Source organism: Macaca thibetana, chromosome 11 (genome assembly GCF_024542745.1).
Source record: "Macaca thibetana thibetana isolate TM-01 chromosome 11, ASM2454274v1, whole genome shotgun sequence".
Lineage (NCBI taxonomy): Eukaryota > Metazoa > Chordata > Mammalia > Primates > Cercopithecidae > Macaca > Macaca thibetana.
In genome coordinates, this window is record NC_065588.1 from 15,087,811 (window position 1) to 15,115,494 (window position 27,684).

At 40.2% G+C, this 27,684-nt stretch overlaps 2 protein-coding genes across 3 annotated transcripts in view; both read right to left on the reverse strand.

Moving 5' to 3' along the window:
• MGP (matrix Gla protein) overlaps positions 1 to 27,684 on the reverse strand; it is an 836,939-nt gene that overhangs the window by 16,787 nt on the left and 792,468 nt on the right. The gene's annotated exons all lie outside the window — the stretch shown is intronic.
• Positions 16,661 to 27,684, reverse strand: part of ERP27 (endoplasmic reticulum protein 27) — a 29,428-nt gene continuing 18,404 nt past the window's right edge. For both annotated transcript variants that reach the window (XM_050749487.1, XM_050749488.1), the window contains 4 exons: positions 25,251 to 25,367; positions 21,485 to 21,610; positions 18,089 to 18,286; positions 16,661 to 17,378 (listed from right to left, as the gene is read on the reverse strand). In XM_050749487.1, the coding sequence (XP_050605444.1) occupies positions 17,331 to 17,378; positions 18,089 to 18,286; positions 21,485 to 21,610; positions 25,251 to 25,367 (489 nt within the window). In that variant the 3' untranslated portion in view covers positions 16,661 to 17,330. The remainder of the gene's footprint in view (positions 17,379 to 18,088; positions 18,287 to 21,484; positions 21,611 to 25,250; positions 25,368 to 27,684) is intronic.

A 27,684-nucleotide genomic window follows, 5' to 3' on the forward strand; every position in this document is an offset into this window, starting at 1 on the left:
TGTGTGCTTGATTAGCTCATTAATGATTAAAATCTGTAGTCCTAATTATAGATTTTTCAAATCTTCAATTTTTCCAATGTTGCTTTATATATTTTGAGGATATGCTTTTAGGTACTACATATAAGTTGAGAATTTTTATGGACTCCCAGTTAATTTTTCCTTCAGTTGTCATTCAATGTGTCTCGTCTATAACAGTGCTTTCTCTCTTAAAGTTTATAGTAACTTATATTAATTAAATTTCACTTTAACAATTTTCTTTAGCTAAGTATTTGGTTGCTGTTATTTTCTAACGCTTTTGTTTATATTTTTATAAATCCTTATATCTTATTTAACTGTCTTGTTAATGCTTATCAATAGAATTTTAAAATCAAGGTAATTTACATTTATTGTCATTATAATATTTTGGTTTATTTCTAAGATATTATTTTGTGCTTTTATTTGCTAAGCCTTTAATGCGTATTTTTTAAAAAGTAATTTCATATCTCTATTGGTTTATGTAAGACCTCTTTATTTAATTGTATCCCTTTATTAATTTGTAAATTTTACATATAATATCTACATTTTAATTTCTTTTTTTAATTATACTTTAAGTTCTAGGGTACATGTGCACAACGTGCAGGTTTGTTACATATGTATACATGTGTCATGTTGGTGTGCTGCACCCATTAACTCATTATTTACATTAGGTATATCTCCTAATGCTATCCCTTCCCCCCCTACAATAGGACCCGGTGTGTGATGATCCCCTTCCTGTGTCCAAGTGATCTCATTGTTCAATTCCCACCTATGAGTGAGAAGATGCAGTATTTGGTTTTCTGTTCTTGTGATAGTTTGGTGAGAATGATGGTTTCCAGCTGCATCAATGTCCCTACAAAGGACACGAACTCATCCTTTTTTATGGCTGCATAGTATTCCATGGTATATGTGTGCCACGTTTTCTTAATCCAATCTGTCACTGATGGACATTTGGGTTGATTCCAAGTCTATGCTATTTTGAATAGTGCCGCAATAAACATACGTGTGCATGTGTCTTTATAGCAGCATGACTTACAATCCTTTGGGTATATCCCCAGTAATGGGATGGCTGGATCAAGTGGTATTTCTAGTTCTAGATCCTTGAGGAATCGCTAAATTTTTATTTCTTTGTTTGTTTTGGAGACAAAGTTTTGCTCAGCTGTCTAGGCTGGAGTACAATGATATGATCATAGCTCACTGCAGCTTTGCACTCCTGGCCTCAAGGGATCCTCCCCTCAGCCTCCTGAGTATCTGGGATCACAGGTGAATGTCACCACACCCAGCTTATCAATTTTTTAAGAGAGTTTCTTTGAATTATTAACATCTATATTTTCTTAACACAATAAAAAATTAATCAATACTTCTATATACCCCTTGAGCAATACAAGAAAGTTTAAATGTTTTAATGACAATTAAAGCACTGCTGTAATTACTCACTATTATCCTTAATACTTTATACAGTCATCATGTGCTTTGATTTACATGCATGCTTACAATCTCTTTGCATTCAATTTTTTCTATCATTGTACAATTTTCTGAAGTAAAGCTTCTATCAACAGGGGTTTGTGAGTGGTAAGCAATCACGATAATTGTCTAAAAATAGACTTATTTTGTCTGTCCTCTGAAATGATAGTTTAGTTAGAAATACAATTTTAGTTTGAAACTTGGTTTCCCTCATACTTTGAAGTTTCTTTTTCACAATTTTCTGGTTTCTTCTAATGCTGTTTCAAAAAGCTGAAGTCAGCTTGATAGAGGAGACAAACACTAAAGTAGTAAAATAAGTAAATAATTTTATATGAGGTAGTGGCAGATGCTAAAACAGAAGCATCAGAGGAATTACTTTGGGGGTCTGCACCGATTCCACATAATCTTTAGTTCACTTATTATTAGGATATTTGTCTGGATTAGCTTACCCTACCCACCCCTAATAGATGTTCATCCATGTGCTGTACTGTGTTAATGAACAAGATGGGTAGATCACTACCCTGGTGGGACACACAGTTTTGTGGAATGAGATCATCATAAAAATGTGCAATTATGAAATTTGATAAAGTTAATGAAGGAAAAGTATAGAGAGTTAGGAAAGTACATGACAGAGGATCCAGACTTAGTCTAGGGAGTTAGAAAAAAAACTCTTAAAAAGCATGTTTGATTTGCAATTTGAAGTATAAATGAGAGTTGAATGGATAAAGGGGGAAGTAAGACAAGAAAGAGAGAGTCTTACAGGCTGAAGGAACAGTAATTATGTAAGCTGTAAGGTGGAACAAGGCTCAAAGTATTAAAAGACACATGATGAGGCAGGAGATTTAGGCAGGTCCATATAAAAATGCAAAAGAACTGATTTTTTAAACAGATCTTTAAGTGATTGGAAATGATTCAGAACTTTAAGAAGGACAAGAGAGACATAAACAGATTGCATTTTTTATAAATGAATCTGGAAGCACTGCGGAGAATAGATTAGAGAGTGGTAAGAGTTAATGTAGGGAGATCAGCTAGGGGTCGGGAATTGCAGCAGCTCAGGTAAGAAGTGATCATGACTTAAACCAAGATGAAGTGTAAGAGGAAGAAAGAAGAGGGATATGGAAATTTTCTAGAAGGTGGTGGTGAACCAGCGAATGCAGGGGTAAAGGTCTGGTGTCAAGCATGGGTACTTTGTTCTGGATTGCACAATTGATGCTAATCTAGAGCAGTTCACAGTTTGCAGGGAGACAGATAAGCCAGTATAGAGTTGAGATGTTTCTGTGATATCTAGATAGAAAGAAAAAGTAAGCAGTAGGAGTTCCGTGTTTAATCTTAGTTGAAAATACAAATTTGAGAGTCATCATCCCATGCAAATAAAACACTTCGATTTATTTTTTCAAAATTAATGGCAATACCCTTTTCCCTAAATGGGTCCCACCTATCTTCCACCATAGAACCAACCGTTTGGTATTCAGGGATAGATGAAAGAAATGAGGCTTTAGGAGGAAATGACCATTATTTCCCTTTGCTTATTCTTTTTTGACTTTTTCACGAGTAACGGTAATAAGACCAAACAATGCATTGCACAATATCAGTAAAATTGAGTGATATATATAGAGTTCAAACCACATAAGTCCATTCGGTTGATTTGCACAGAGTAGGCGATCAATACATATTTGTTGTTTGACCAAGACACACTAAAAGTATTGCTAAATCACTTCCTTAATGTTGGCTTATAATTGGGTTTGTTGTCAGAAACATGACTGTAGCCATAAATACTTTTGTACTCCTCTTTAAGCAGACAACAGAAAATCCTTCTCACCCTGGAGGCTGACTTTGGCTACACAGGCAGTTCAGCGACCTGACATAACCTCCGATCCACAGCTTCAGGCTGTCACTGTGCCTTTGGTGGGCCATGGGTCTTCTCAGCTAATATAATTTGGCAAACACGAAGCATTTTATGAGAGAGGCAATGTGGAAAGAACTCTGTAATTTTGCAAAAAATGTTGCCAATGTTTTTAACCACTCAACTTCCCAAATACTCTGCTTCGGGCAAATTAATTGACAAATATCTTGTATTTTCCATGTCTTTTTCCATTCTCTCTTTAGGGACCAAGGATTCAACACGAACTCTAGTCCTAATAGTCTCAAGGGATCAGGCTGAGTCCTCTGGAGGGAGCAGAAACAGATACAATGTAAGAGGTAAGTTAAAATTGTTATCAAGGAAGGGGACCAAGGAATAGAACCAGGGAAACTATATTGTATGTTGGATCTTAGAGTGTGAGACTGTAGATGGGAAATGGGGCAGGAAGTCGAGAGCTGAGATCAGCAATAGGCCTCTAGGCCTAGTGCAAGGTTATAAGAAAATGGAAAAAAGTCCGAAAGGTAGCTCCAAATAAACAAGAGTGTCAGGAGTTTCTTCCAGTGGGGCTGGGTAGCTGTGGGGGATGCGATTAAAAGCTCAGGATCATTTCAGACACCCGGGTCCTTTGTGTTACACCACTCCATTCTTTTGGAATGCCTTTTCCTGCCTTTGCCTGCCAGTATCAATTCTGTTTTCTGTGGACATGTGGCCACTGATACAGCATTTAATTAGCCTGAGAAATATTTGGGTAAAAATCTATTTTCTAACAAAATGCCAAGTCATTATAGCATGTTTGTTTTAGGAGGCAAATTTTGCAACCTTTTATACGCCTTAAGCATTTTGCCCCCTCCCCACAGAAAGTTTAAAGAATCTTTCTCTTCTTTTGCTTTTGAAAAATTTCTAATGGATTTTCAGGAAACAGTCACCTGAGGTGTTTTAGTCCTATTTTTAAATGCAATGCATCACAGGTTTATTGCCTGTGAATCTGGTTGAAGTTAGGAACCGTGTTTTATTTGCATTGCTTTATATACTTGGTTAGGCTAATAAAATGAGAATATCTATTATTTATTAAATGCCTAATTACCTATACTATTTCTAGTATTCACAGAAATCTTTCCAGGTATGGGTGTTACCTCCATTTTAGGCTTGGAAAGGCTAACCTGCTCAGAGGTAGAACCAATACATGCTGGGGTGATGATCAGAACTCAGATCTGAGCTCTCTTCATGACTCCACACTGCCTTAAATATTTGTTGATTTGATTAGTCTAAATTGTTGGTTACAAAGTTTATGTCCTTTACCTCCTAGGGCTTCTGTGATCATCCCCAGAGCCACACTAGCTAGGAGCCCGGAAGAGGAGAGGAAAGAGATACAGAGAGAGAGGGAGATATTGAAACCACATTTTGTGCCTTGTTACTTCACAAGGGAAAAAAGCTTTAGTTTCTCTCTTTACTTTTGTTTTTATCTGTCTTCTCTTTTGCCTTTTTAATTATTGGTCCTGTTCCTTATTCATTTCTTATTTATTATTGTATTCTTATTCATTATTAAAACATTCATTTATAAAAAACTTTTATTTTCTCATATTGTTTACTTATATGAGTAAATGCCTTGTTTTAACCTAAGCTTACAATTCCCAAAGGTTCTTTAGTTAACTAGCTAAATTCCAAAACGTTAATTGGCCCATAGGGGGCTAAGTTGTATGGTCTTCCTAGGGAAACACACGTACACACACACACACACACACGTACACACACACACACACACACTTTCTTAGGGGAGAAAACCAATAGGTTATGACAAATTCATTCATGAAGGTAAGTAAACTAAGTTTTGAAACTGAAAAGATAAACTCTGTGGAGTCTCTTGAATTGCTCAGTTCTGGTCCTGAGGCTCAGGTCCCCACTTGCTGTCCCCCAGCTCTGTGCTCAAAGACCTTCTTCATGCCCCAGACAGCTCTGTGCTTTCCGGCTGGTCACTGTCATGTGTTCACACATTTTCAGATTAGCATGAGCAGGGTAGCAGAAAGAAGCTATGGGGAACTAGTGTTTGGATGTACCCCAGAGATATTTAAACTATATATTGAGTTCCCAATATGTGTTATATGCTTTTTAAAAATAGACAAATATAGAAATTACTGGTAGTAATAAGATGTGATTAATTCTGTATTAGTCAGGTGTATCACCATGTGTTAGAGGAGCCCAGGAGCATGGGGAGTTTCCATGAGACCTATTTGATGACTGATGAGAGGCTGCCAGCAAGGGAAGGTGGGGAGTGTATTCTAGGTAGAATGAACAGCTAGTGACTTAGCACAGACCAGAAACAGAAAAAAACACAGAAAGCTTAAGACGTATGTGACTTCAGAGTGCTTTGGGATATTCCTCAAGTGTAATAATGGAGGCTTGCTCTGTGCCAAGTCACCTTCCACCTGCTTAACTTGTGCTGTTTATTTAAATCTTCACAATAAGCCTATAAGGTTAGTTCTGTTACTATTCGCACTTTACATTGCAGAAACTGGAGCACAGAGAAATGAGACTTGTGAAGGTTCACACGGTTGGTAAATACTCAGGTTCTCTATCCTAGAGCCTTTGCACCTAACTGCCACATTATGCTCTTCCAAGTGTTTGCTGAAGAACAATAAATATTTATTGATGTATTTCTTCTTGCAGGCCACTTGTGTCCTTCACTAATCAGAAGCTTTTGTATTTTAATGGCACTTCACAAAATCCCCTGAGGAGAAAAAAAGAGGCAGGCCCACCAAAAAAAGGAAAACCCCAAAGGCGAACAGACAAGGGCTGAAAACAAACTCAACCCTGAATTGAGTTATACCCTATTGGTGATATGGAAGTGCTGGGTAGAGGAGGGCGTGGTCCCTTCCTAGGGCTCCACGCCCACAGACCTAGGTGAGGACAGGCATTTCCTGCCCAACTGTTGCATTTCCCAAGATCACCCTGGCCTGCCACGCCCCCATCCTGTGCCTATAAAAAAATGCCCAGGACCCTAGCAGGCAGACCAGAGGCAGCTGGTCGTCGAGAGGAATGCACTGACTGGCACAGGCACACCTGCAGGTCACCAACTGGCAGAAGCAGAATGATACAAATTTGGCTCCGAGGGTTGGAGGAGAGTCCAGGCCACTGATCAGCCTGATTCCAGGGGAAAACCATCTCCCTTCTGGCTCCCCCATCTTCTGAGAGCTACTCCCATTCAGTAAAACCTTGCACTCGTTCTCCAAGCCTAAGTGTGATCTGATTCTTGTGGTACACCAAGGCAAGAACCCAGGATGCAGAAAGCCCTCTGTCTGCGAGAAGGTAGAGGGTCTAATTGAGCTAACGCAAGCTGACTACGGATGGCTAAACTAAAAGAGTACCCTGTAACACACACCCACCGGGGCTTCAGGAGCTGTAAACATTCACTCGTAGACACTGCCATGGGGCCGGACCCCCACAACCTGCCCGTCTTCACGCTCCCCTAGTGGTTTGAGCAGCGGGACAATGAAGAAGCGAGCCACACCTCCATCACACACCCTGCGAGGCGGACAAGGGAACTTTTCCTGTTTGGAAGGGACAGGAAGTGTTGCAGGCCGCCATGTTTAATTAGAAAGGCAGGGAGTGCCAAAACACAAGGAGATTCTGACTGAAAATGTGTCTTATTTGCTGGGATGATTGTGCCAAGTTTTATTATAGGAAGCCAAAAGATCCTATCAGGGTAGTTATCAGGTCATTAATTTTGTGTCACATACAACCTGTATTGTTGCCTTTGAGAACTTCCTGTGTTCTCGGCTTCAAATATTTCAGAAAGGGGTCAGGTGTAGTACAGAGATCTGGGGCAATCATTGCATGTTGGAGTCCCGGATTCCAAGGGCTTTTGGGAACAGATTTGTGAGAAAAGTGAAAAGGAAGCAAGCAGGAGGATGTTTATTTTTAATAAAGAGACCCTGCCCTAACTTCCTGAACTAAAACCAGTCTAGACTTGTTTTTTTCCATTTTACACAATGTCCGTAACAACAGAATAAATTTATTAAAACCAAACAAACTGGGGGTTGAGTTTTGGCACAGAAAGTCAGACAGAAATAGAATCAGCTGCTCTTGAGTTGGGGCGAGTGACGGATTTACAAACCAGCAGTAGATTAAGGCTGCATTGGCCTTAACTGAACTGAAGTTATTTTCATTATGAGGAGACAATAGAGAGGCAAAATGTCTGGTCTGGTGCCTGGGACGTGAACTAGTTAGTCCATCAGTTCTGAGCTCCTTTTCCTTCAGTTTTCAGAACTCAGGAGATTAGAGATAGGAAGGACCCTTATGGCATTTTCTCCATCACTTTGTGTGGAGAAAACTGAGTCTCAGAGAAGTTAGATGTTTTCACCTTCTGTTCACAGCCATAGATTAAAGCAATGTATCACTAAATTACCTAACAGCCCCGACAAATGGGGACATTTAGATTTGGCTCCTGTGTGTTGGGAACATAAATGTGGCAACAATTCAATTTGCACACAGTTGAGCATAGATTCACAATCATCTTTTTTTTTTTTTTTTGAGACGTCATCTCTGTCACCCAGGCTGGAGTGCAATGGCACGATCTTGGCTTACTGCAACCTCTGCCTCCTGGGTTCAAGTGATTCTCCTGCCTCAGCCTCCCAAATAGCTGGGACTACAGGTGCCTGCCACCACACCTGGCTAATTTTTGTACTTTTAGTCGAGACAGGGTTTCACCACATTGGCCAGGCCGGTCTCAAACTCCTGACCTTGTGATCCCCCTGCCTCGGCCTCCTAAAGTGCTGGGATTACAGGCCATGAGCCATGGTGCCCAGCCCACAGTCAACTCTTTAGTAATTGGTAGACTCTGTATTTGGAGATGATCCAGCTTCTCCCCTCTCCTCAGCCATTTTAGGGTGCCTTCAGTAGTGCTTCAGCATTTAGATGCAGGTAGGTGTTTTTTTGTTTGTTTGTTTGTTTTGAGATGGAGTCTCGCTCTGTCATCCAGGCTGGAGTGCAGTGGCGCCATCTCGGCTCACTGCAAGCTCCGCCTCCTGGGTTCACGCCATTCTCTTGCCTCAGCCTCCTGAGTAGCTGGGACTACAGATGCCCGCCACCAAGCCCGGCCTTTTTTTTTTTTTTTTTTTTTTTTTTTTTTTTTTGGTATTTTTAGTAGAAACGGTTTCACTGTGTTAGCCAGGATGCTCTCGATCTCCTGACCTCGTGATCCGCCCACCTCAGCCTCCCAAAGTGCTAGGATTACAGGCGTGAGCCACCGCGCCCAGCTGGTAGGTGTGTATTTAATCAGCGTTTAAGGAATGTCTGAGTCCAAGCCAAAGTCAACGTGTATTTTTACATTTCAGAATGCTTTCCATTCCTCATCTCGCTTAATCCCTACAGTATACTTTTAAGGAGACAAAAAATTAATTTGAGCTGGATCTGGTGGCAAGTGCCTGTTGTCCCAGCTACTCAGGAGGTTGAAGCAGGAGGATTGCTTGAGCCCAGGAGTTCAAGGTTACAGCTATGATCATACCACTGAACTCCACCTTGGGTGACAGAGTGAGACCCTATCTTGTGACAAAAATTGTTAAAAAAAAAAAAAAAAAGAAAAAAAGAAAAGAAAATTAATTTGAACTCTATTTCACCTGTGGAGAAAACAAGATATGGTGATATTCCCAAAATGGCATAGTGAGTTTCACAGGGAAGTCAGGATTAGCACCCAAATATCCCTCCTCTAATTTTCTTTAGAGTGGGCCATGATCTCCCACCAACCCCCTCCATTAATAGGAATTAGAGAAGTTGTAACAGTAAATGAATCCCGAAATGTACAATGGAAAGTTGCACAGTAAATGAATACTGAAATGTAGTGAAGTTGTACAGTAAATGAATACTAAATACTATGTTCATTTTCACAAAAGGTGCTTCTAGTTAATTTACTTCAACACGTTGGGCTAATTTTGGAGCTGTACAACGTTTGGAACCAGAACAGTCACTTCATTTCTAAGACTCATTGTTTTAAAATTTAACTCTTCACGCCTAAAGAGACAAATTCTTTCACGGGCCCCTTCACGATGAATGATACTCCTTCCTTGACTCTTCCAATGCACAATCATTTTCCAATGGCAGACGGCAAAAGACTAGACGTTTCAATTAAACCAAACACTAACAGTCCTTTCAGTGCTGAGCACCGTAATTGGTGAAGACAACGGCTGCTTAGAAAAGTGACTTTATCCTTAGGAGATTTCTCCATTCCCTTGAAATTTCCTCCCTTTCATACAACTGCGACCACTTTGTTCAGATCTTAGAGGCTCAATCTCTCTATAGTAAAAATAAAATAAAATAAAACCTACTATCTCAAAGGATGTTTTAGTATCTTTATTTAAGGGGTGTGTCTTTTACAGAACCATAGAAATTTATAGAGGAGGATGAGAAATTAATATTAGCTCTATGAACAAAATAGCCTTTGCTGTGGTTTGGGTTCTATTCTGTTTTTGATGACTAAGAATCATAACTAATAATGGCTCTTCCAAATACATTTCTTTTAAGAGCCTGCTTGATGGTTATCACAGCTGTCCTCATTCATTCGTTAGTTATCAAGTTACAGAGTCCTTTTAAGTTCTTTCCTAAAATTTCCATCTCTGCTTAGAATTTGATAACATTGAACTTAAAATCAGACATTTTGAGAGGCATGTAGAAATTGTGCTTTGTGACTGAGCTTTCCAGAAACAGCTAAGTTAAGATACAAAGTTGTAATTAGAATCACACAGACAGAAATGGTGAATCTTCTTGAGGAAACCCTGAGGAACCTGTATATTTTCAACTTAGAAAATTGAAAAATGAGAAAGTGGAGAACTAGAGGGTCATAAGACAGTTCTCAAACTATAAATAGCCTTTAGTAAATTGCCATTTTAACACTGTCTGGCTTGCAAAATTATCTCCAGCCTTAACTATATTGGCTACCATTCTTTCCTAAACATCAGCTGGCTTCAACAGAGCAGTGATTCTCTGACTGATCAGCACTCACCTTACAAGTCAACATCATATTATCGCCCACCACCATTCTTGTATTTCACAATCATGTAAATATCCTACCACAAACCACCCTGCCCTCCCATGAACACCTAACATTACCGCTTGTTGGCTGACTTAGCCTCTTCCCTTCTTCAGCCTTGGTATATTATTAGTGGTGTTATGGGAAAAAAGAGTGTGGAGTGAAGAGAATGAGTCAATCCAAGAGAGGCTGCAGGTCTGAGGAGTTAGATCACAAGTAGTCATTCTTTCCCATTTTCATTCCGTGACACATTTGCCAATGTGTGGTGGAGTAAATGGTATGTAGGTCTCAAAGGAGTGCCCTTTGGAACCAATACGATTCTGATGGTCATGGCATACAGGGTAGAGACTGCAGGACAGGGCCAGAACTTTCAGCATACTGTTCAATATGTATCCACCTCCTTCCAGAGACTTCCTTCCCTGATCATTCCCCTTTGTGTTCAGCCCTCATATTATCACTCAACCTGCCTGAACTTCTGTCCCATGTAGTGACCTAGAGCAACATTATTGGAAGAGATGGAGATGGAGGGCGAAGTAGAGATAGAGGCCATGAACTAACTGGTAGGAAAGTAGTAAAGGATGGACCACAGGGTGGGAAACTATTAGCAAAAAGGAGGATGTGGTAGGAGTGAGGAGCAGGAAATGAAGACAGGAAGGTAAGGCACTATCAACTCTGGACATAAAGGCAAGGGATATTTAACAACAAATAAGATCAAGATCACCTCCATGAAATTTAGCTGGCATAAATAAGCCTTAAGGTCAGAATTTGGAGTTAAATCTAACATCGTTTTTTGCTCGCTCCCAAATTACTTACAAGTTGCTACTCCCAAGTTACTATAACTCCCAAGTTACATATTATGTATACATCATCATCATCATTATTATGAAAATATTTGAGTATCTACTAAGTACATTAGAAATTCAGGCCATTCCTCAAGTTCCCAGTGAACTTCATCATTATCTTACACTAAGGAAGCAGATGGCTGGAGAGGAGAAGATATGAAGTCGACGTTATGCTTTGTGAGTCTGATCTATTTTCTTGACTTCCTAGGCTCAAGGAACCTTCCCACCTTAGCCTCCTGAGTAACTGGGACTACAGGTACATGCCACCACACCCTGGTCATTTTTTATTTTTTGTAGAGACAGGGTCTCACTATGTTTCTCAGGCTAGACTTGAACTCTTGGCCTGAAGTGATCCTTCCACCTAAGCCTCCCAAAATGTTAGGATTACTGTTGTGAACCACTGCACCTGGCCAGATCTATTTCCTGATAGATCTTTATCTCTTAGTAGGCACTCAATAAATGCTTGGTGAGGGAATGCATGAGTGAATGATTGTAAAGTGAATACTTTTTACTGCCCCTGGCAGGATTACCTTTTAGTGAAGACAACATAGACGTGTTCTCCCCCAGCACAAACTTAATGAGGGTGCTACATTTTTTATTTCATAAAATGAATCCATCCTTTCCTTATTCTTTATTTTTATTTATTTCTTTATTTATTTTTGACAGAGTCTTGCTCTGTCACCCAGGCTGGAGCGCAGTGGCGTAATCTTGGCTCACTGCAACCTCCGCCTCCTAGGTTCACGCCATTCTCTTGCCTCACCCTCCTGAGTAGCTGGGACTACAGGGACCCGCCACCACGCCCGGCTAATTTTTTGTACTTTTAGTAGAGACGGGGTTTCACCACGTTAGCCAGGATGGTCTCGATCTCCTGACCCCGTGATCCACCCGTCTCGGCCTCCCAAAGTGCTGGGATTACAGGCGTGAGCCACTGCGCCCGGCCCATGCCTTCCTTATTCTTTCGCATAGCATTGGTGCAGTAACTATGATGGTATAAAGGAAGATAACTGTTCTAGGCATGTGTAGTGGATGCTGTGGTGAGCTGCACAGATCACCCCAAAGTCATTAGCTTCTCCCAGCTCTGAATATGCTGACAGCTAAGAACTCTTAGCTGAATCCAACCCACCAAGCAGCCCAGAAATCTCCCTCTGCTCAAATGAGCCATCTTGCCCACCAGCATGCACCTTTCCTATGCACAGCTGGCCTCATCAAATGTTCAGTGTTGGGGTATAGAGGCCTGGGTCTCATTCTCCAATCTGGGGCACACTACAAGGAAACCTCAGCACCAACTATCCACGTGGGACAATCTAAGCCTTTGTTGTGACAGCATCACAGTCTAACATATTTCTGTGGAACCCTTACTTTCTTTACTTCTGCACAGATCCCCAGGAGCTCCCCAATAAAATCCTTGCAATGGAGTTTAGTTGCAGAGTCTTCTTGGAAAACATGACCTGTAATACAATGTTAATTTTAAAATTGTTACTTCACCACAGCTTGAATTATGTCAAACACGCTCTATATTTACTTCCTTAAGTGTAGGCTAACGCCATATTACCATTTTAAGACCAGTGGGCTAATGTAGAAATTAAATCCTGCTATTAAGATTCACTGCAATTGTTTGGATAATGAAACATTAAAGCCTGAATTCCACACAACTTTTCATAACCTATAGAAGTGGCTTAACACCCTCATCCTTTACTCATCCACATCCTTCCACCCCTAGTGTGACTCAGATATTTCATTGTCAAGCCTCCAAAAACAATGACTTCTTGTTCTAGAACAGAAAGAAAAGAGAGGCCTATCTTAGAAGTGATTTGAAGGAGGGTGAATCACCTTCAAATTTACATAGGTATGATTTTAAAATTCACTTGCTGCTTTGATTTCCAGAGTACCTTTTCTCCAAAGGTTCAACACTCAAAAGGTGTTTGTGTTTAAGTTCCTCCTTTTCCTATTCTCTAGGTCTCTCCATGTAAAGTTTCTGCAATTAGGAGCCATGGGTCAGATCCAGACCACTTCCAGTCTTACTTTTCTCTGTTTAGAAAACCAGATATTTTCAGAAAGGTGAAATAAATAGGACTGGTTCCAAATTCAATTGTGAAATAAAGTTTGCTAATGAAGCTTGTGGACTGTTTCCTTTGTGGCTCCTCCTCCCCCAGCTCTGGGGCCCCCTCAGCCCACGGCCAACCTCCTGCTGAGTTCCCTCCACAACATACTTTTTTCCCTGTGTATTGCTTTCCCTGTTTGGCTGCTTTCTGTCCATGACCCAGAACCATTCCGGTGGCTTCCATGTTTCCTGTTGTCACTACAACTGAAATGTCTCTGTCCTACAGCTCGTCATCCAGTCATCACCAACTGCTCTCTCTCTCTCTCTCAGAGGGCAGCTTTGCCTGGCACACTCATAGTTGTTTAATGAATATTTAAATGAATGAATGAGTATATAAATAAACTACTCTCTCTCAATATGCTACATAGTCCTCATTCTACCCCTGACTGCTCAAGGTATATGTGTATTAAGATGGTCCTGATGAAGGCAGCCTTCCCTTCTGGCATGACCCAAAAGGTGAGGTAGGAGAGGAACCCCCTGACAAGTGGAGGTTGGAGCTATTTTACTGTCTATGTATTTCTAATGTTTTGACATCTTGGGCTTTGTTTATCTTGGAGTGATTGCCCCTCCCTCCTAGAGATAGCCAGTTCCTAGAGATAGTAATAAACTCATCTGCTAGTATAGCTTTTATATGCAAACCAACCAGTCCAGAGTCCATACCCCAACTATCTCCTTACTGGACTCTCACGGGGCTCTCACATGCTGGGCTACCACCCAGCCACTCAACCCAGGGCCAGGTTCCAGGCAACAGGGGGAAGCTCCTATGCCCCAGAGCCTACTGAAATTATCAAAACCAGCCAATCCTAAGCCTCCTTACCCTCCTAACCCTTTCCCATTTCTTCCAATGGAAACCATAATAAAGGCCCTTGTCATATCCCCCTTACTCCTTCTGCCTTCTGACTGACCCTGATGCTTCCCCTTGTGGCCCTGCACAGCATGCCATGCTTCCTCCTCTTGAGAACTGTGAATAATAAACTATCTATCAAATGGCAATCTTTTTTGATCTGTTGGCCACCCCACACCTAGAAAACAATAAAACCTACATTTAAAATATGTTATCTCAAATACTTTTTCAGCCTCAAAGAGACAGCCTGAATGAAGTCTCCGCCTTCCCGTAAGTTCTGACAATTAGAGAAATTATTATTTCCCAGAGAAGGCAATGTAGTATTAACTTAAGAGAAAAGTAATAGTCAAACTTTACTTAATATGGATTATCACCCTGGGATCTCAAGCAATACTAAGAATTACTACATTACCCTTAATAAACTAAAGTTCAAAGATAAAAGTAGTTTTTCCAGTGTCACAGAGGCACATACATAGAAGAGGTGTGACTCAAACCCAAACTTTCCAGTCATTCCTTTGAGTCCTGTTTCAGTCCTGCTTCTTCCATCATAGTCTTCCAAATATGCTAACATCTTTTTCAAATTTATATTGTATGATATTATCACTTCCTTCGTACTCTAAAGAAAAAGAATGGCAGTCTTGTCAGTGAGGGCCATTGAATGATTCCACAATGAAAAATAGCTGAAATGTATCTAGACACCTCAACAATAACATAGCCCTGGGGAAATGGATGTAGACATGGCAAAAGATTCTCGAGACAGAGAAAAAATTGCAGGTGTTTATAAGATCTGGTTTTTTTGAGACAGAGTCTCGCTCTGTTGCCCAGGCTGGAGTGCAATGGCACGATCTTGGCTCACTGCAACCTCTGCCTCCCAGGTTTAATCAATTCTCCTGCCTCAGCCTCCTGAGTAGCTGGGATTACAAGTCCGTACCACTATGTCTGGCTAATTTTTTTTTTTTTTTAGGGGATACGGAGTTTCACCATGTGGGTCAGGCTGGTCTTGAACTCCTGACCTTGTGATCCACCCACCTCGACCTCCAAAGTGCTGGGATTAAAGGTGTGAGTCACCGCGCCCAGCTAAAGATCTGATCTTTAATAAATGGGTGAAAACCTTTAGAAATTTCTTTCTTCTGAAATCCCATTCTTTGGTTATGAGACCCCCGGAGCTACAAAGAACAGGACTGCCTATGAAGAAGACTGGCAAAAGTAACTGGCAGTTATGAAGAACCACAAGATGGGAAGGAATAATTCAATTCAATACTATGCACATCCAAACAAGCATATAAAATAACATAGTAAAATTGTTATTGAATGTCAGCAAGTAGAGAAATGCATTGTAAAGATGTTAAGACCCATGTGGTCAGTATTGATTATTGTTTTTGAGGCGAACACTTCGAGAAAAATAATTGAAAAATTAGCACAATATTAAACAAAATGTAGTTTATGGGTCCTACTACAGTTTGGGTTCCAACTAATTTAAGCAAGAAAGAGGAAAAGTTAGGAAAGAATGGGGAGAGAAAAACAATGAGGTAAATCAAATGATAAAAACCAAACGGTAAGAGTCAGATTGTGAGTGTGGGGGAAAGATGGCTGGATAAAGGGGCTTCAGTGCAGCCAGCAAGGGGTTAAAGGCGCGGTTTGAGGAGGGCATCTGGAAGCTGTTAAGAATTTCCACAAAGGGTGGGCAAGAAGAAATAGCTTGCATGACCAGAGGACCTCAGCTGGATATCAGGAAGAATTTCCTGACCGTGAATGTCAAGAGTTCTCGTTTACAGGATCAAAAGGAGCCTTCTGGGATATGCCTATCTTAGGAGTATTTTTCAGCCTCAGGCGAGAAGCTGTTTGGGTGGTTTTCTGTAGCTCTGGGATGGACTGGGTGACCGCCACAGAATCCCTTGGTCTTGTTGCTGAAGGGCACGCCTTACACTGGGGCTTTCACAGTGTGGTTGCCAGCAGCTGACTCCCACCCAGGGGCTGTGGAGTTTTCCCCACAGAAAGAACAACTGGGCCTTTCACTCCCTGTTCCTCACTTGGACCAGTCCTTAGGTACATCTGTGGTTTTTCAGCTCTTCAGCACTTAGGCACTTTCCTCCTGAGCCAAGGGCCTCCTGGGAACAATGCAGCATCTGTGTGTTGATAGTAACAGCCTGTGGGCCAGAGTCACTCAGCCAAGCTCTCCTTTTGCCCCACAGGAGCTGGATCGCATACCTTACCTGCAATAATCCAAGACTTAGTCAGCGTCAGCCTGTCCCACTGCCAGTGCCCTGCTTCTCCTATCTGCTCCTCAACCTTTCACCTAATTTGCTTCCTAGCTCCGTTGCCACATTTGTTCCAATCCTTATGCAGGATGGTCTCTCTTTTCCACCCATCCCACCCACAGCGTGAACAATATGTTAGTGGCTTATGGCCCGACACTAAACAGTGGGCACTGCAGAGTGAGGAACATGCTGCTTAGTTGGGCAGCTGGGTATTTACAAAAGGTTTGGCCTGCAAAGAGATGCCAGTCTTTTCCTAGAACATGATTGCCTTTTGTTTATTATGCAGGTTGTTGATTTACATGGGGAGTTGGAGATGCCAACCAAGCATGGAGTTTTCACATGGTCTATTTCTGCTGAGTTCAGAGACTTTGAGACAGCTTTTAACTTCTGGCAAAAAGACAATTTCAGAAAGGTGTTTAAAACCATCCTTTGGTTTTTGATCCTGAGTCAGAGACAGACATGTGCTTATGAAAGAAGGTAGAGTTTCAACCCTTAGGTAACCTTAAAAGAGCACGAACTATGTTGTGTGTAAGTCATGTGCAGTACACAAACTTGATGTTAAATGACAAATTGGAACAGTCTTTCTCTAGGAATGCCTCTCCTTCATAGAGGCATCACAGTGAGTCTCTTAAAGCCTTGATGTAGGTGTGTTATGGATGGGTTTACAGAGGATGAATGCACAATAGTAAGGAAATTGGGTAGGGAGTGAGGATAGGACATTTAAAAGAAGGAAGAAGAGAAAGTGAGATTTTAAGAAAGGAAATGAAGCTCTGTATGTGTGTGTGGGTGCGTGTGTGTGTGTGCACGTGTGTGTGTGTGTGGTTGGCAGGCCTGGTGATCCTGTTGTGTAGTGTCTCTGAGATCTGAGTTGTGCCTTTTTATTTTGCATAAAGTAGGTACTTGGTCATATGCAGCACCAAGGAGAAGTCAGAGTTCCACCTTTGGAGTCTTTTGTTCTGATTCATGATTTTCTTTCTGGAAAACATTATAACAATGATATTTAGATTAGTAAACTGAGCTGTTTAATTACTCCTGGAAGTCCTAAATCCATCTTTAATTTTTATCTCATGAGCCCTTTGATATGAAATTTGATTTGTTGCCCATTAATACTTTAAACTAAATGCTGAAGTCCAAAATTCAGCCTCTGAATATGCAAGGCCTTTCCAAACTTGCTTTTCTACTTCGTGTCTCACGACTATACCCTAACAAGCATCCTGACTCTGGCCACGGTATCCTCATAGACTTTTGCTTTTAATCAAATCTAGTAGAGCTCAAATAATTTTTTTAACTTTAATTGTTTTGCTTTTATTTTTGTTTTTAATTGACACAATAGTTATGCTTTTATGGGGTATAGACTGATATTTCTATACATGTGTACAACGTGTAATGATCAAATCAGGACAATTCGCATATCCATTGCCTCAAGTATTTATCATTTCTTTGTGTTGGAAACATTCAAAATCTAATCTTCTAGCTATTTGAAAATATATAATAAATTGTTCTTAATTACAGCCACCTTGTAGTGCTACAGAACACTAGACATTCCTCCTATCTAGCTGCACTTGGTATCCATTAACCAACATTTGGCTCTCCTCCCTCTCTGAACCCAAAGAATTCTTATTCAACAGGAAATAAAAGGGACATAGAAGGAAAACAATTTGCTTTACCTGCAGTCTCACACTTACCAACAATTTTCCACTTAGGAATCCATCACAAAAGTTTTGCACATGCTCTACGGAAACTTCTACTTTGGGCAGTGTATCCCACTCATCATCTAGAGTCCGGTAAATTGCCAAAGCTGGCAGTTGAGACTCCTTTAATTTGAAAAATGATATCACCTTCCCATTTGCTTTCATACCACTGTCCACCAGAATAAAGAGAATCTGCAGTTGGGGAAGTTTGAAAGAAAAAGTTCTATCTGAGGCCCATGGATAAAGAGATACATTGTAATTGTTGCAGCTTACACTGATTGAATTATGGTCTGCACCATGCAATTGAAATCTTGAGTTAAAATAAATTTTTTGCAGCCATAACAAAGAATGCAATCATGTCTTTTGTGGGAACATGGATGGGGCTGTAGTCTATTATCCTTAGCAAACTAACACAGGAAGAGAAAACCAAATATCGCATGTTCCCACTTATAAGTGGGAGCTACCAGTGAAATAAAAGAGGACACAAACAAATGGAAGAACATACCATGCTCATGGATAGGAAGAATCAATACTGTGAAAATGGCCATACTGCCCAAGGTAATTTATAGATTCAATGCCATCCCCATTAAGCTACCAATGACTTTCTTCATAGAATTGGAAAAAAGTGCTTTAAAGTTCATATGGAACCAAAAAAGACCCTGCATTGCCAAGACAATCCTAAGCCAAAAGAACAAAGCTGGAGGCATCACGCTACCTGACTTCAAACTATACTACAAAGCTACAGTAACCAAAACAGCATGGTACTGGTACCAAAACAGAGATATAGACCAATAGAACAGAACAGAGCCCTCAGAAATAATACCACACATCTACAGCCATCTGATCTTTGACAAACCGGACAAAAACAAGAAATGGAGAAATTATTCCCTATTTAATAAGTGGTGCTGGGAAAATTGGCTAGCCATAAGTAGAAAGCTGAAACTGGATCCCTTCTTACTCCTCATACGAAAATTAATTCAAGATGGATTAGAGACTTAAATGTTAGACCTAAAACCATAAAAACCCTAGAAGAAAACCTAGGTAATACCATTCAGGACATAGGCATGGACAAGGACTTCATGTCTAAAACACCAAAAGCAATGGCAACAAAAGCCAAAATTGACTAATGGGATCTAATTAAACTAAAGAGCTTCTGCACAGCAAAAGAAACTACCATCAGAGTGAACAGGCAACCTACAGAATGGGAGAAAATTTTTGCAATCTACTCATCTGACAGAGGGCTAATATCCAGAATCTATAAAGAACTCAATCAAATTTACAAGAAAAAAACAAACAACCCCATCAAAAAGTGGGCAAAGGATATGAACAGACACTTCTCAAAAGAAGACATTCATACAGCCAACAGACACATGAAAAAATGCTCATCATCACTGGCCGTCAGAGAAATGCAAATCAAAACCACAATGAGATACCATCTCACACCAGTTAGAATGGCAATCATTAAAAAATCAGGAAACAACAGGTGCTGGAGAGGATGTGGAGAAATAGGAACACTTTTACACTGTTGGTGGGAGTGTAAACTAGTTCAACCATTGTGGAAAACAGTGTGGTGATTCCTCAAGGATCTAGAACTAGAAATACCATTTGACCCAGCCATCCCATTACTGGGTATATACCCAGAGGATTATAAATCATGCTGCTATAAAGACACATGCACAAGTATGTTTACTGCGGCACTATTCACAATAGCAAAGACTTGGAATCAACCCAAATGTCCATCAGTGACAGACTGGATTAAGAAAATGTGGCACATATACATCATGGAATACTATGCAGCCATAAAAAAGGATGAGTTTGTGTCCTTTGTAGGGACATGGATGCAGCTGGAAACCATCATTCTCAGCAAACTATCACAAGAACAGAAAACCAAATACTGCATGTTTTCACTCATAGGTGGGAATTGAACAATGAGATCACCTGGACACAGGAAGGGGATCATCACACACCAGGTCCTATTGTGTGGAGTGCGGGGGAGGGATAGCATTAGGAGATATACCTAATGTAAATAATGAGTTAATGGGTGAGGCACACCAACATGACACATGTATACATATGTAACAAACCTGCACATTGTGCACATGTACCCTAGAACTTAAAGTATTAAAAAAAAAAAAAAAAGCAGATGTTTGCAAAAAAACAAATAATAATAAGTGGGAGCTAAATGATGAGAACTCATGAACACAAAGAAGGGAACAACAGACACTGGGGTCTACTTGTGGGTGGAGAGTGGGAGGAGGGAGAGGAGCAGAAATGAGAACAATTCAGTGCTGGGCTTAATGCGTGGGTGATGAAATAATCTGGACAATGACGCCTCATAACACAAGTTCACCTACATAACAAGCCTTCACATGTACCCCTGAACTTAAAATAAAAATTAAAAAAATGAATTTCCTATTATTTTGTGTTGTTTTCATGTTTTATCGCTTTGACGAGATTGATTGAATTTTAAGAATATAGAATTGGAAAATACTTTAGTGATTATCTAAGAAAGGAAGTATAGCCTGGAGCAGAGAACACGTTTTAAATTCTGCCTCTGGTACTCTTTAGCTACGTGAGTTTGGGCACATTACTCAGCCTCTCCAAGACGCAATTTTCTCATTGGCAAAATGGGCTTTTGGTGGGGGAACTTAAATGAGGTAACGCATTAATATTTTTATTCAGCTTTTGGCATATAGTAAGTGTTTGATAAATGTAAACTATTTTATATTATTAAATCAAACCTTCAACCCAAAGTAGAAATCTTCTTTATAGTATTCTGATCAGATGACTGTCTACTTTCAGTAACACGAAATACTTCTAGTGTTAGAGAGCCAACCATCAGAAAGGCAGCTTATTTTATTACCAGACAGTTCTCATCATTAGAACAGTCACTAGTTAGGCACAGTAACCTTGAGGTAGTTGAAGTTTTACTATTTCAGTGATATCAAGCAGAACTTCACAAAGGAGGGGAGGGAAAGAAAGAAATATTCATTGTATATTGAGTAGGCACCAGGTGCTTGATAGGTGTTTTATATGAGAAATGAGCCCTGAGGTCTAAATCTCTATGAAATTATGGGAAAGATTAAACAAATGGTGACTTATAGGTGATTTATTTTCAGTCTCTTTGGATCTCTATTTTCTCTCTATTAATCAATGCAGGAAAAACCCAGACTTAATCACTACAGGAAGATATAATTACATATGCCTTTAATGTGATAAAATACAACATCTCTAGTTCTGAAAAATGTGATTTATTATGTCCTACTTCTTGCTTTGCTATCTTCTAACCATAGTTGTTTTCCTTATTTATCTCTGCTTCCTAGCCCCATCTCCCTTTTCCTAGTGTCCTAGTGGTGTGTATGCAATAGAATATTCCCATTCTTGCCTTACCTTCCCCTGGAAGAGCTTGGCTGCCTTCTGGTATCTGTGCATGTTCTCCTCATACTCTGGGGAGGCCTTGTTCATTATCAGGAGGAGATGAATCTGAATTACGCTGTTGAATAGCCCAATCACAGTCTGGCAAGTTGAAATGTGTTACAGTAGAGTGAAAGAGAGAGAAAGAATGCATTAGTACCTGGGAAGGAAGGAGTGAATAGGTAGATTGAAACATAAATGAGAGCTGGCCACTGGTAACAGAAATGGAACTAACTTCCAAGATGGCTCTCAGTGAGTCTCACCATCTTGTTTTCATGCAACTGTGTAAATCCTTCCTTCCCACACTGAATGGGACGGAACTGAGTAACCAAGACAATGTTGCAGAAATGATGGAGTGTGACTTCCAAGGTGAGTCTTAAGACATTACGGTCTCTGCTCTTCTCTCTATCTCTCACTATGAGGAATACCAGACCCAATGTAGGGTACTCAAGCAGTCCTCTGAGGAGAAATGCATGGCAAGGAACTAAGTCCTTCTGCTACTAGCCAGCATTGACTTGCCAGTCATGTGAGGGAGCCATCTTGGAAGCAGATCCCAAGCTCCAGTAGAGCCTTCAGATGACTGCAGCCCTAAACAATGACTGCAACCTCCCAAGAGATGACCTTAAACCAGAAGCACCTAACCCTAGCCACCCCAAATTGGATGACCTGCAGAAACTATATGAGATTATCAATGTTTTGTATTTGAAACTCCTAAGATTTGGAGTAATCTGTTTTGCAGCAATAGACAACTAATACACTATGTAACATATTAGTCACTTTGTTTCAGCCTTGCTTCTTGTTGCAAGACTAGTCAGAGACACATAAAATGTAACCTTTGAGTACATATTAGTAGTTCATACTTACTGGGTGTTCATTATGTGGAGGCACTGTCTCCAACTCTTAATGAATAATAAGTAATTTAATCTTCAAGGTCCCAGTTTTTCAAATGAGGAAACTGAGGCACAGGTAGACTAAGTAATTCAGAGTCAAATAAATGGCAGACAGGGATTCACACCAGCTGGTCTAGCCCCAGAGTTCATGCTCTTGATCATCAGGATGAACTGCCTCATGCACAGTGGATAGTAAAACCCCATATAAACCAACTCAGTCCCAAATGTGTCTGAATCATTGTACCAAAGGTCAAAGAAGGTGAACTCTTCAGGAGACCAGAAGCATTGACCTTGTTTTGCTGATTAGAGATGGTGATTTTCCATGAAGTTGTCAATGACTTAGAGGAGTAGAACAGGCACCAGAGACAGGAGAAGAAAAAGAGAGGAATCCACGGCACTGGTTCCCTTCATTTCACTGTCCTGAAATAATGCTGCAAGTCTATTTTAAACCAATCTCATTTCTTTTCACCTCTCCTAAATTCAGAAAGCATTGCTACAAAACTAGTGTGTACGCAGGAAGACAGAACATGGTGAGTTAACAAATCTTTGGGCAGAGTCTTAGGAGGAAGAGAGCAGCCAGGCAGAATTCTTCCTGAAGATACACACTCTTGTAGAGATGGTCCAGCTCTTTTGGCTGCCTACAATATGTAGGCAAGGAGGGCCAAATGGGTCTTTTCCTAAAGATTTCTCCATGGATTTTAAAATCAAGTTTTAGATTTTTCATTTGGGAGATTGGATGATACATGATTTACTCTTATTTTACTAAATCCTGCTACTTAAATTTAGAGCATTCATTCACCGTTCTAAAGCTGAGATGGAGGATAATTCCTGGGAAGAGTAAAGAAATAAAAACGAGTACGTCAAAAGGTACAGTTATCTTAGCAGAAGGGATTGGCCATAGCCGAATGGATTAGTTTAAGCCTAACAGACACGTTGACGCCAAGTACTGAGTATGTGCATTAAAAGTGCGTGGCAGGTCAGGTGCGTGGCTGGGATTTTCTGCCCAGTTGCTACTGGTGCAAACCTTTGCACCAGAAGCAGATGAGAAACAGCTATAGTAGAATGGGCAGTTCTCCAAATGAGAAAAATATGACTTTCAGGGAATAAAAAAAAAGTAACAATAGAAATTGAACTTGCTTCTTTAAAGAAATTCTTACTGAATTTTCTCTTGATATAATCTGCCTTCACCAATTAATATGGAACTTAAAAAATATGTCATTGTTGTGCAAAATGAGAGACAGATCAGGCATAAGAAACCAGGAAGGTCAGTGCGTGCCCCTGCCTTAGCTAGCTTGCAGAATGCCATGACACAGAGGCCATAGCCCAGGGACGAAAAGATCATCTTTTCTGGCCCCACATAGAGAAGAACACCTTTATGATTATTACTGCCAACACCCCAGGGGCATACGTGTTTGGAGCCTTAGCAGAAGTGGAAATGGAATCAGCAAGTCCAGAGAGATAAAGATGGTGTGAGAGGTAGGCCAGAATTTATTCAACAAGAAAAGGGAGGTTTTCTGTTGAAGGCAGTGTAGGGTAATAGACAAACTACAGGATTCAGTCACAGGGACCAGTCATAAAAAAACAAGGGCAACTACATAGGCTGTCTCTGAAGCTCAAATTCCTAGCCATAGGGCTTTGAAGGAGTTACTTACATTTTCTGAACTCCCATTTCCTCTACTGTAAAATGGAAGTTGGCAAAATGTGCTAATGCATCGGTTACATTTTTGTCCCTTAAATTATGCATTTTCTATTTACTCATGATGTGACCTTGAATAATGTCATCACTTGGATCTTGAATGTTCTCCTCTATAAAACGGGCACAATAATTTCCTCTCTTCTACCTCAACAAAAATCAATGTGAGGAATAAATGGGAAAATGAGGATGAAAGGGCTCAGTAAGTTCTCAAAAATCATACCATGCATGTAAAGTACTGTTATTAGAGAATAGAAGGTACAGTGTTTTGAGCTGATGTAGATCACTAGAAATTAATACTCTGTAAGATTCTATAATCTATGTCAGGGAAAATAAGGATGGGACACAAGATAATTCTGTGGGCTGTGTTATAGTCTATAGCGAGTGTTAGAAGGCCAGATGGTGATCAGGACAGGTAGAGCACCACCTTTATCCAGATTGCATGCAGCATGCAACACCAGAGGCAGACACACCAGGAGAGAAGGCTGAGGCATGGTGAGGGTGTGGACACGTGCTAGTCAATGCATGGTTTGCAGCTGCTGCCAGACTAGGAGCTGTTTGTTACTGGTCTATAAAGAGGTACATACAGAAAATGAAATGTGTGTTTAGAAACAATTATAGAAACTTTACACTGCTGTGACATCCAAATATGTGATCAGTGAGCTTCATTTAACATTTTTTTTTGTTTGTCTTTCATTTACTCTTATTTTATTTTAGGCACACACCATCGTACCTGGTAATTTTTAAAGTTTTTGGTAGAGACAAGGTCTCGCTATGTTGCCCAGGCTGGTCTCAAACTCCTGGGCTCAAGCAATCCTCACGGTTTGGCCTCCCACAGTGCTGGGATTACAGTTGTGAGCCACTGCACCTGGCCTTGAGTCAGTCACCTTAACTTTGCATTCTGGTTCTCTTTCTTACTAGCAGTGTGATAGTTCATTTAACTTTTCTCTGTTTTTTGTTTAACAGGAACAAGTTAAATCTTAAAAAGGTGTAGGAAGGATAGTAACATAAACAATACAGTAGGTGTTCAATTAATGGCAGTTCCTGTCATTATTGTTCGAAGAATTGGAACTCTGGGAGGAAGAGACCTCTGTTATGAAGACCAGTACCTTTCCTGACTCAGGCTCTGAAGGGGCTGAGAACAGGAAATATTGTTTACCACAGGGTTGTACTCTGTCACCATGTGAAGGCTGTTGATTTCAATGAAACGGCTCAATTTGGTGGCATCAATGCTTTCAGTGTCTTCGTCCTCTAAATTCAGTTGTTCATTGTCTACCTGGTTAACAAAAAAAAAGAATAAAGTCACTATTCCATCTTTTTTTCATGTATTGATAAATGTCTTTGGACCCCCATGTGACAGGCACTGATTAAAGCTCTGAAGACCAAAAGATAAGTAAGAAAGTTTCCCTGCCCTAGAAGGACAAACTGTCCTGTAGAATCCAGGTGTCATCACAGGATAATCACAGGCCCGCATGTCACCTAAGGAAGAGCAGAAAAGCTTCAAGGAAGAAGCTACTCCTGAAAAGTGGCTAAGCCTTCATCAGATAAATGAGGATGAGGAAGGAGCTTTAAATAGAGAACAGTATTTACAAATACTGTGAGATGTGAGAGGTTGTGTTCTTGAAGCTGCCGTTAGTTCACTGTGACCCTAGTAGATGTGATGTGAGAGTTGCAGAGAGACAAGGTTAGAGGGATAAGGAGGAGCAAATTTGGAAGTATCTGGAAGCCAAGGCAAGTAGATTAAATCCTATCTGAGGGCAAGGGGGGCCATTGGCAAGGTCAGATTTGTATTATATTTATGCACCCTTTTACTGTGAAATAAAACACGTGTAGAGAAAAGTACAACACAGTATAAACATTTGCGGTAAAGCTCAGCAAATTATCACAGAGAAAACTACTGTAGAATCACCACCCAGGTAAAGAAACGGAATATTGCTAGAACCCCTGAAGTCCTGGTGCTTTCTTCTAATTTATAATTCAGTCTTTTTTTTTGCCAAAGGTATGCTGACTTTAATGTTGACCATTTTCATTCTTTATAGCTTTACCACTAAAAGATCCTTCTTTTAATGCTGTAGTTTAGTTTTACCTTATTTTTTAACATTGAATACATGTAAACAAACCTTTTTTTTTGTCTCTTTGGCTTAACATTTTAATTATAAGTCATTTATGTTATTGCATGTAGCTGTTGTTTGTTCATTTTCCTTGCTGTATAATATTCCATTGTCTGAATAAACACAATTTATTTATTCATTTTACTACCGATGAACATTTTGATTGTTTCTAGTCATTAAGACAATGCTGCAATGAATACTTCTTGACTTTTGGTGCATATATGCCTCTGTATCCACTGAGCATATTCCTCAGATTGGGATTTTTGATTATAGAATATGTATATATTTAACTAGTAGAAAATGCCAAGCTATCTTCCAAAGTGGATAATAACTTGCACATACCAGTACTGTGTGTGAAAGGTCTCATTGCTCCACATCCTTGTCAACACTTGCTATTGTCAGTTTTTCTAATTTTACTGATTTTGGTGGATATGGTTGTATCTCAGTGGCTTTAATTGCATTTCCCTCATTAAGAGTTAATAATAATTTAAGGATATGAGGACAATTAAAGATAATTTCCCTCATTATCCTCTTTATGAAGTGTTTATTCATGTTGCTTGCCCATTTTTCTTTTGTCTATCTTTTTCTTTCTGATTTAAATGCGTTTTTATATATGCTGGATATGAGTCCTTTGTTGGTTCTATAGTGCATGTATTTTCTCACTAGGGCTTCTCTTTTAATGGTTACTGCATATGAAAGAAGGTAATTTAAACATAGTCAAGCTTGTCATCTTTATAGCTAATGTGTATTTTTTCATTTTGTTTTATTTAAGAAATCTTTTGACTACACAAAGGTCATGAAGATATTCTCCTATACTTTCTCCTTTCTCAACATTGTCTTTCACAATAGATCTAAAATCCACTTGGAACTCATTTTTCTTCTCAAAACGGATGCAAGTTAGGCCGGCAGTGGTGACTCACGCCTGTAATCCCAGCACTTTGAAGGTCCGAGGCCAGTGGATCACCTGAAGTCAGGAGTTCAAGACTAGCCTGGTCAACATGGCAAAACCCTGTCTCTACTAAAAGTACAAAAATTAGCTAGGCATTGTGGTGCATGCCTGTAATCCCAGCTACTCAGGAGGCTGAGGCAGGAGAATCACTTGAACCTAGAAGGCGGAGATTGCAGTGAGCCAAGACCACACCATTGCACTCCAGCCTGGGTGGAAGAGTGAAACTCTGTCTCAAAAAAAAAAAGGAGGCTAAGATCCTTGATTTTTGTATTACTCTTCTCTAAAGTGAGTATTAAAGTCTCCCTCTTTCTGATTGCTTGCATTAATTGGGGCATTGGTCTTCTCCTGTCCTGGGATTTTCTGGTTCTCAGGCCTTCAGATTCAGACTGGAATCTATACCATTGGTACTTCAGCCCTCAGGCCTTCAAACTACAACACTGGCTCATCTGGGTCTCCAGCTCACAGGCAGTAGATGGTGAGACTTTTCAGCCTTCATATTTGTGTGAGCCATTATCTTATTAAAAGAATCTCTT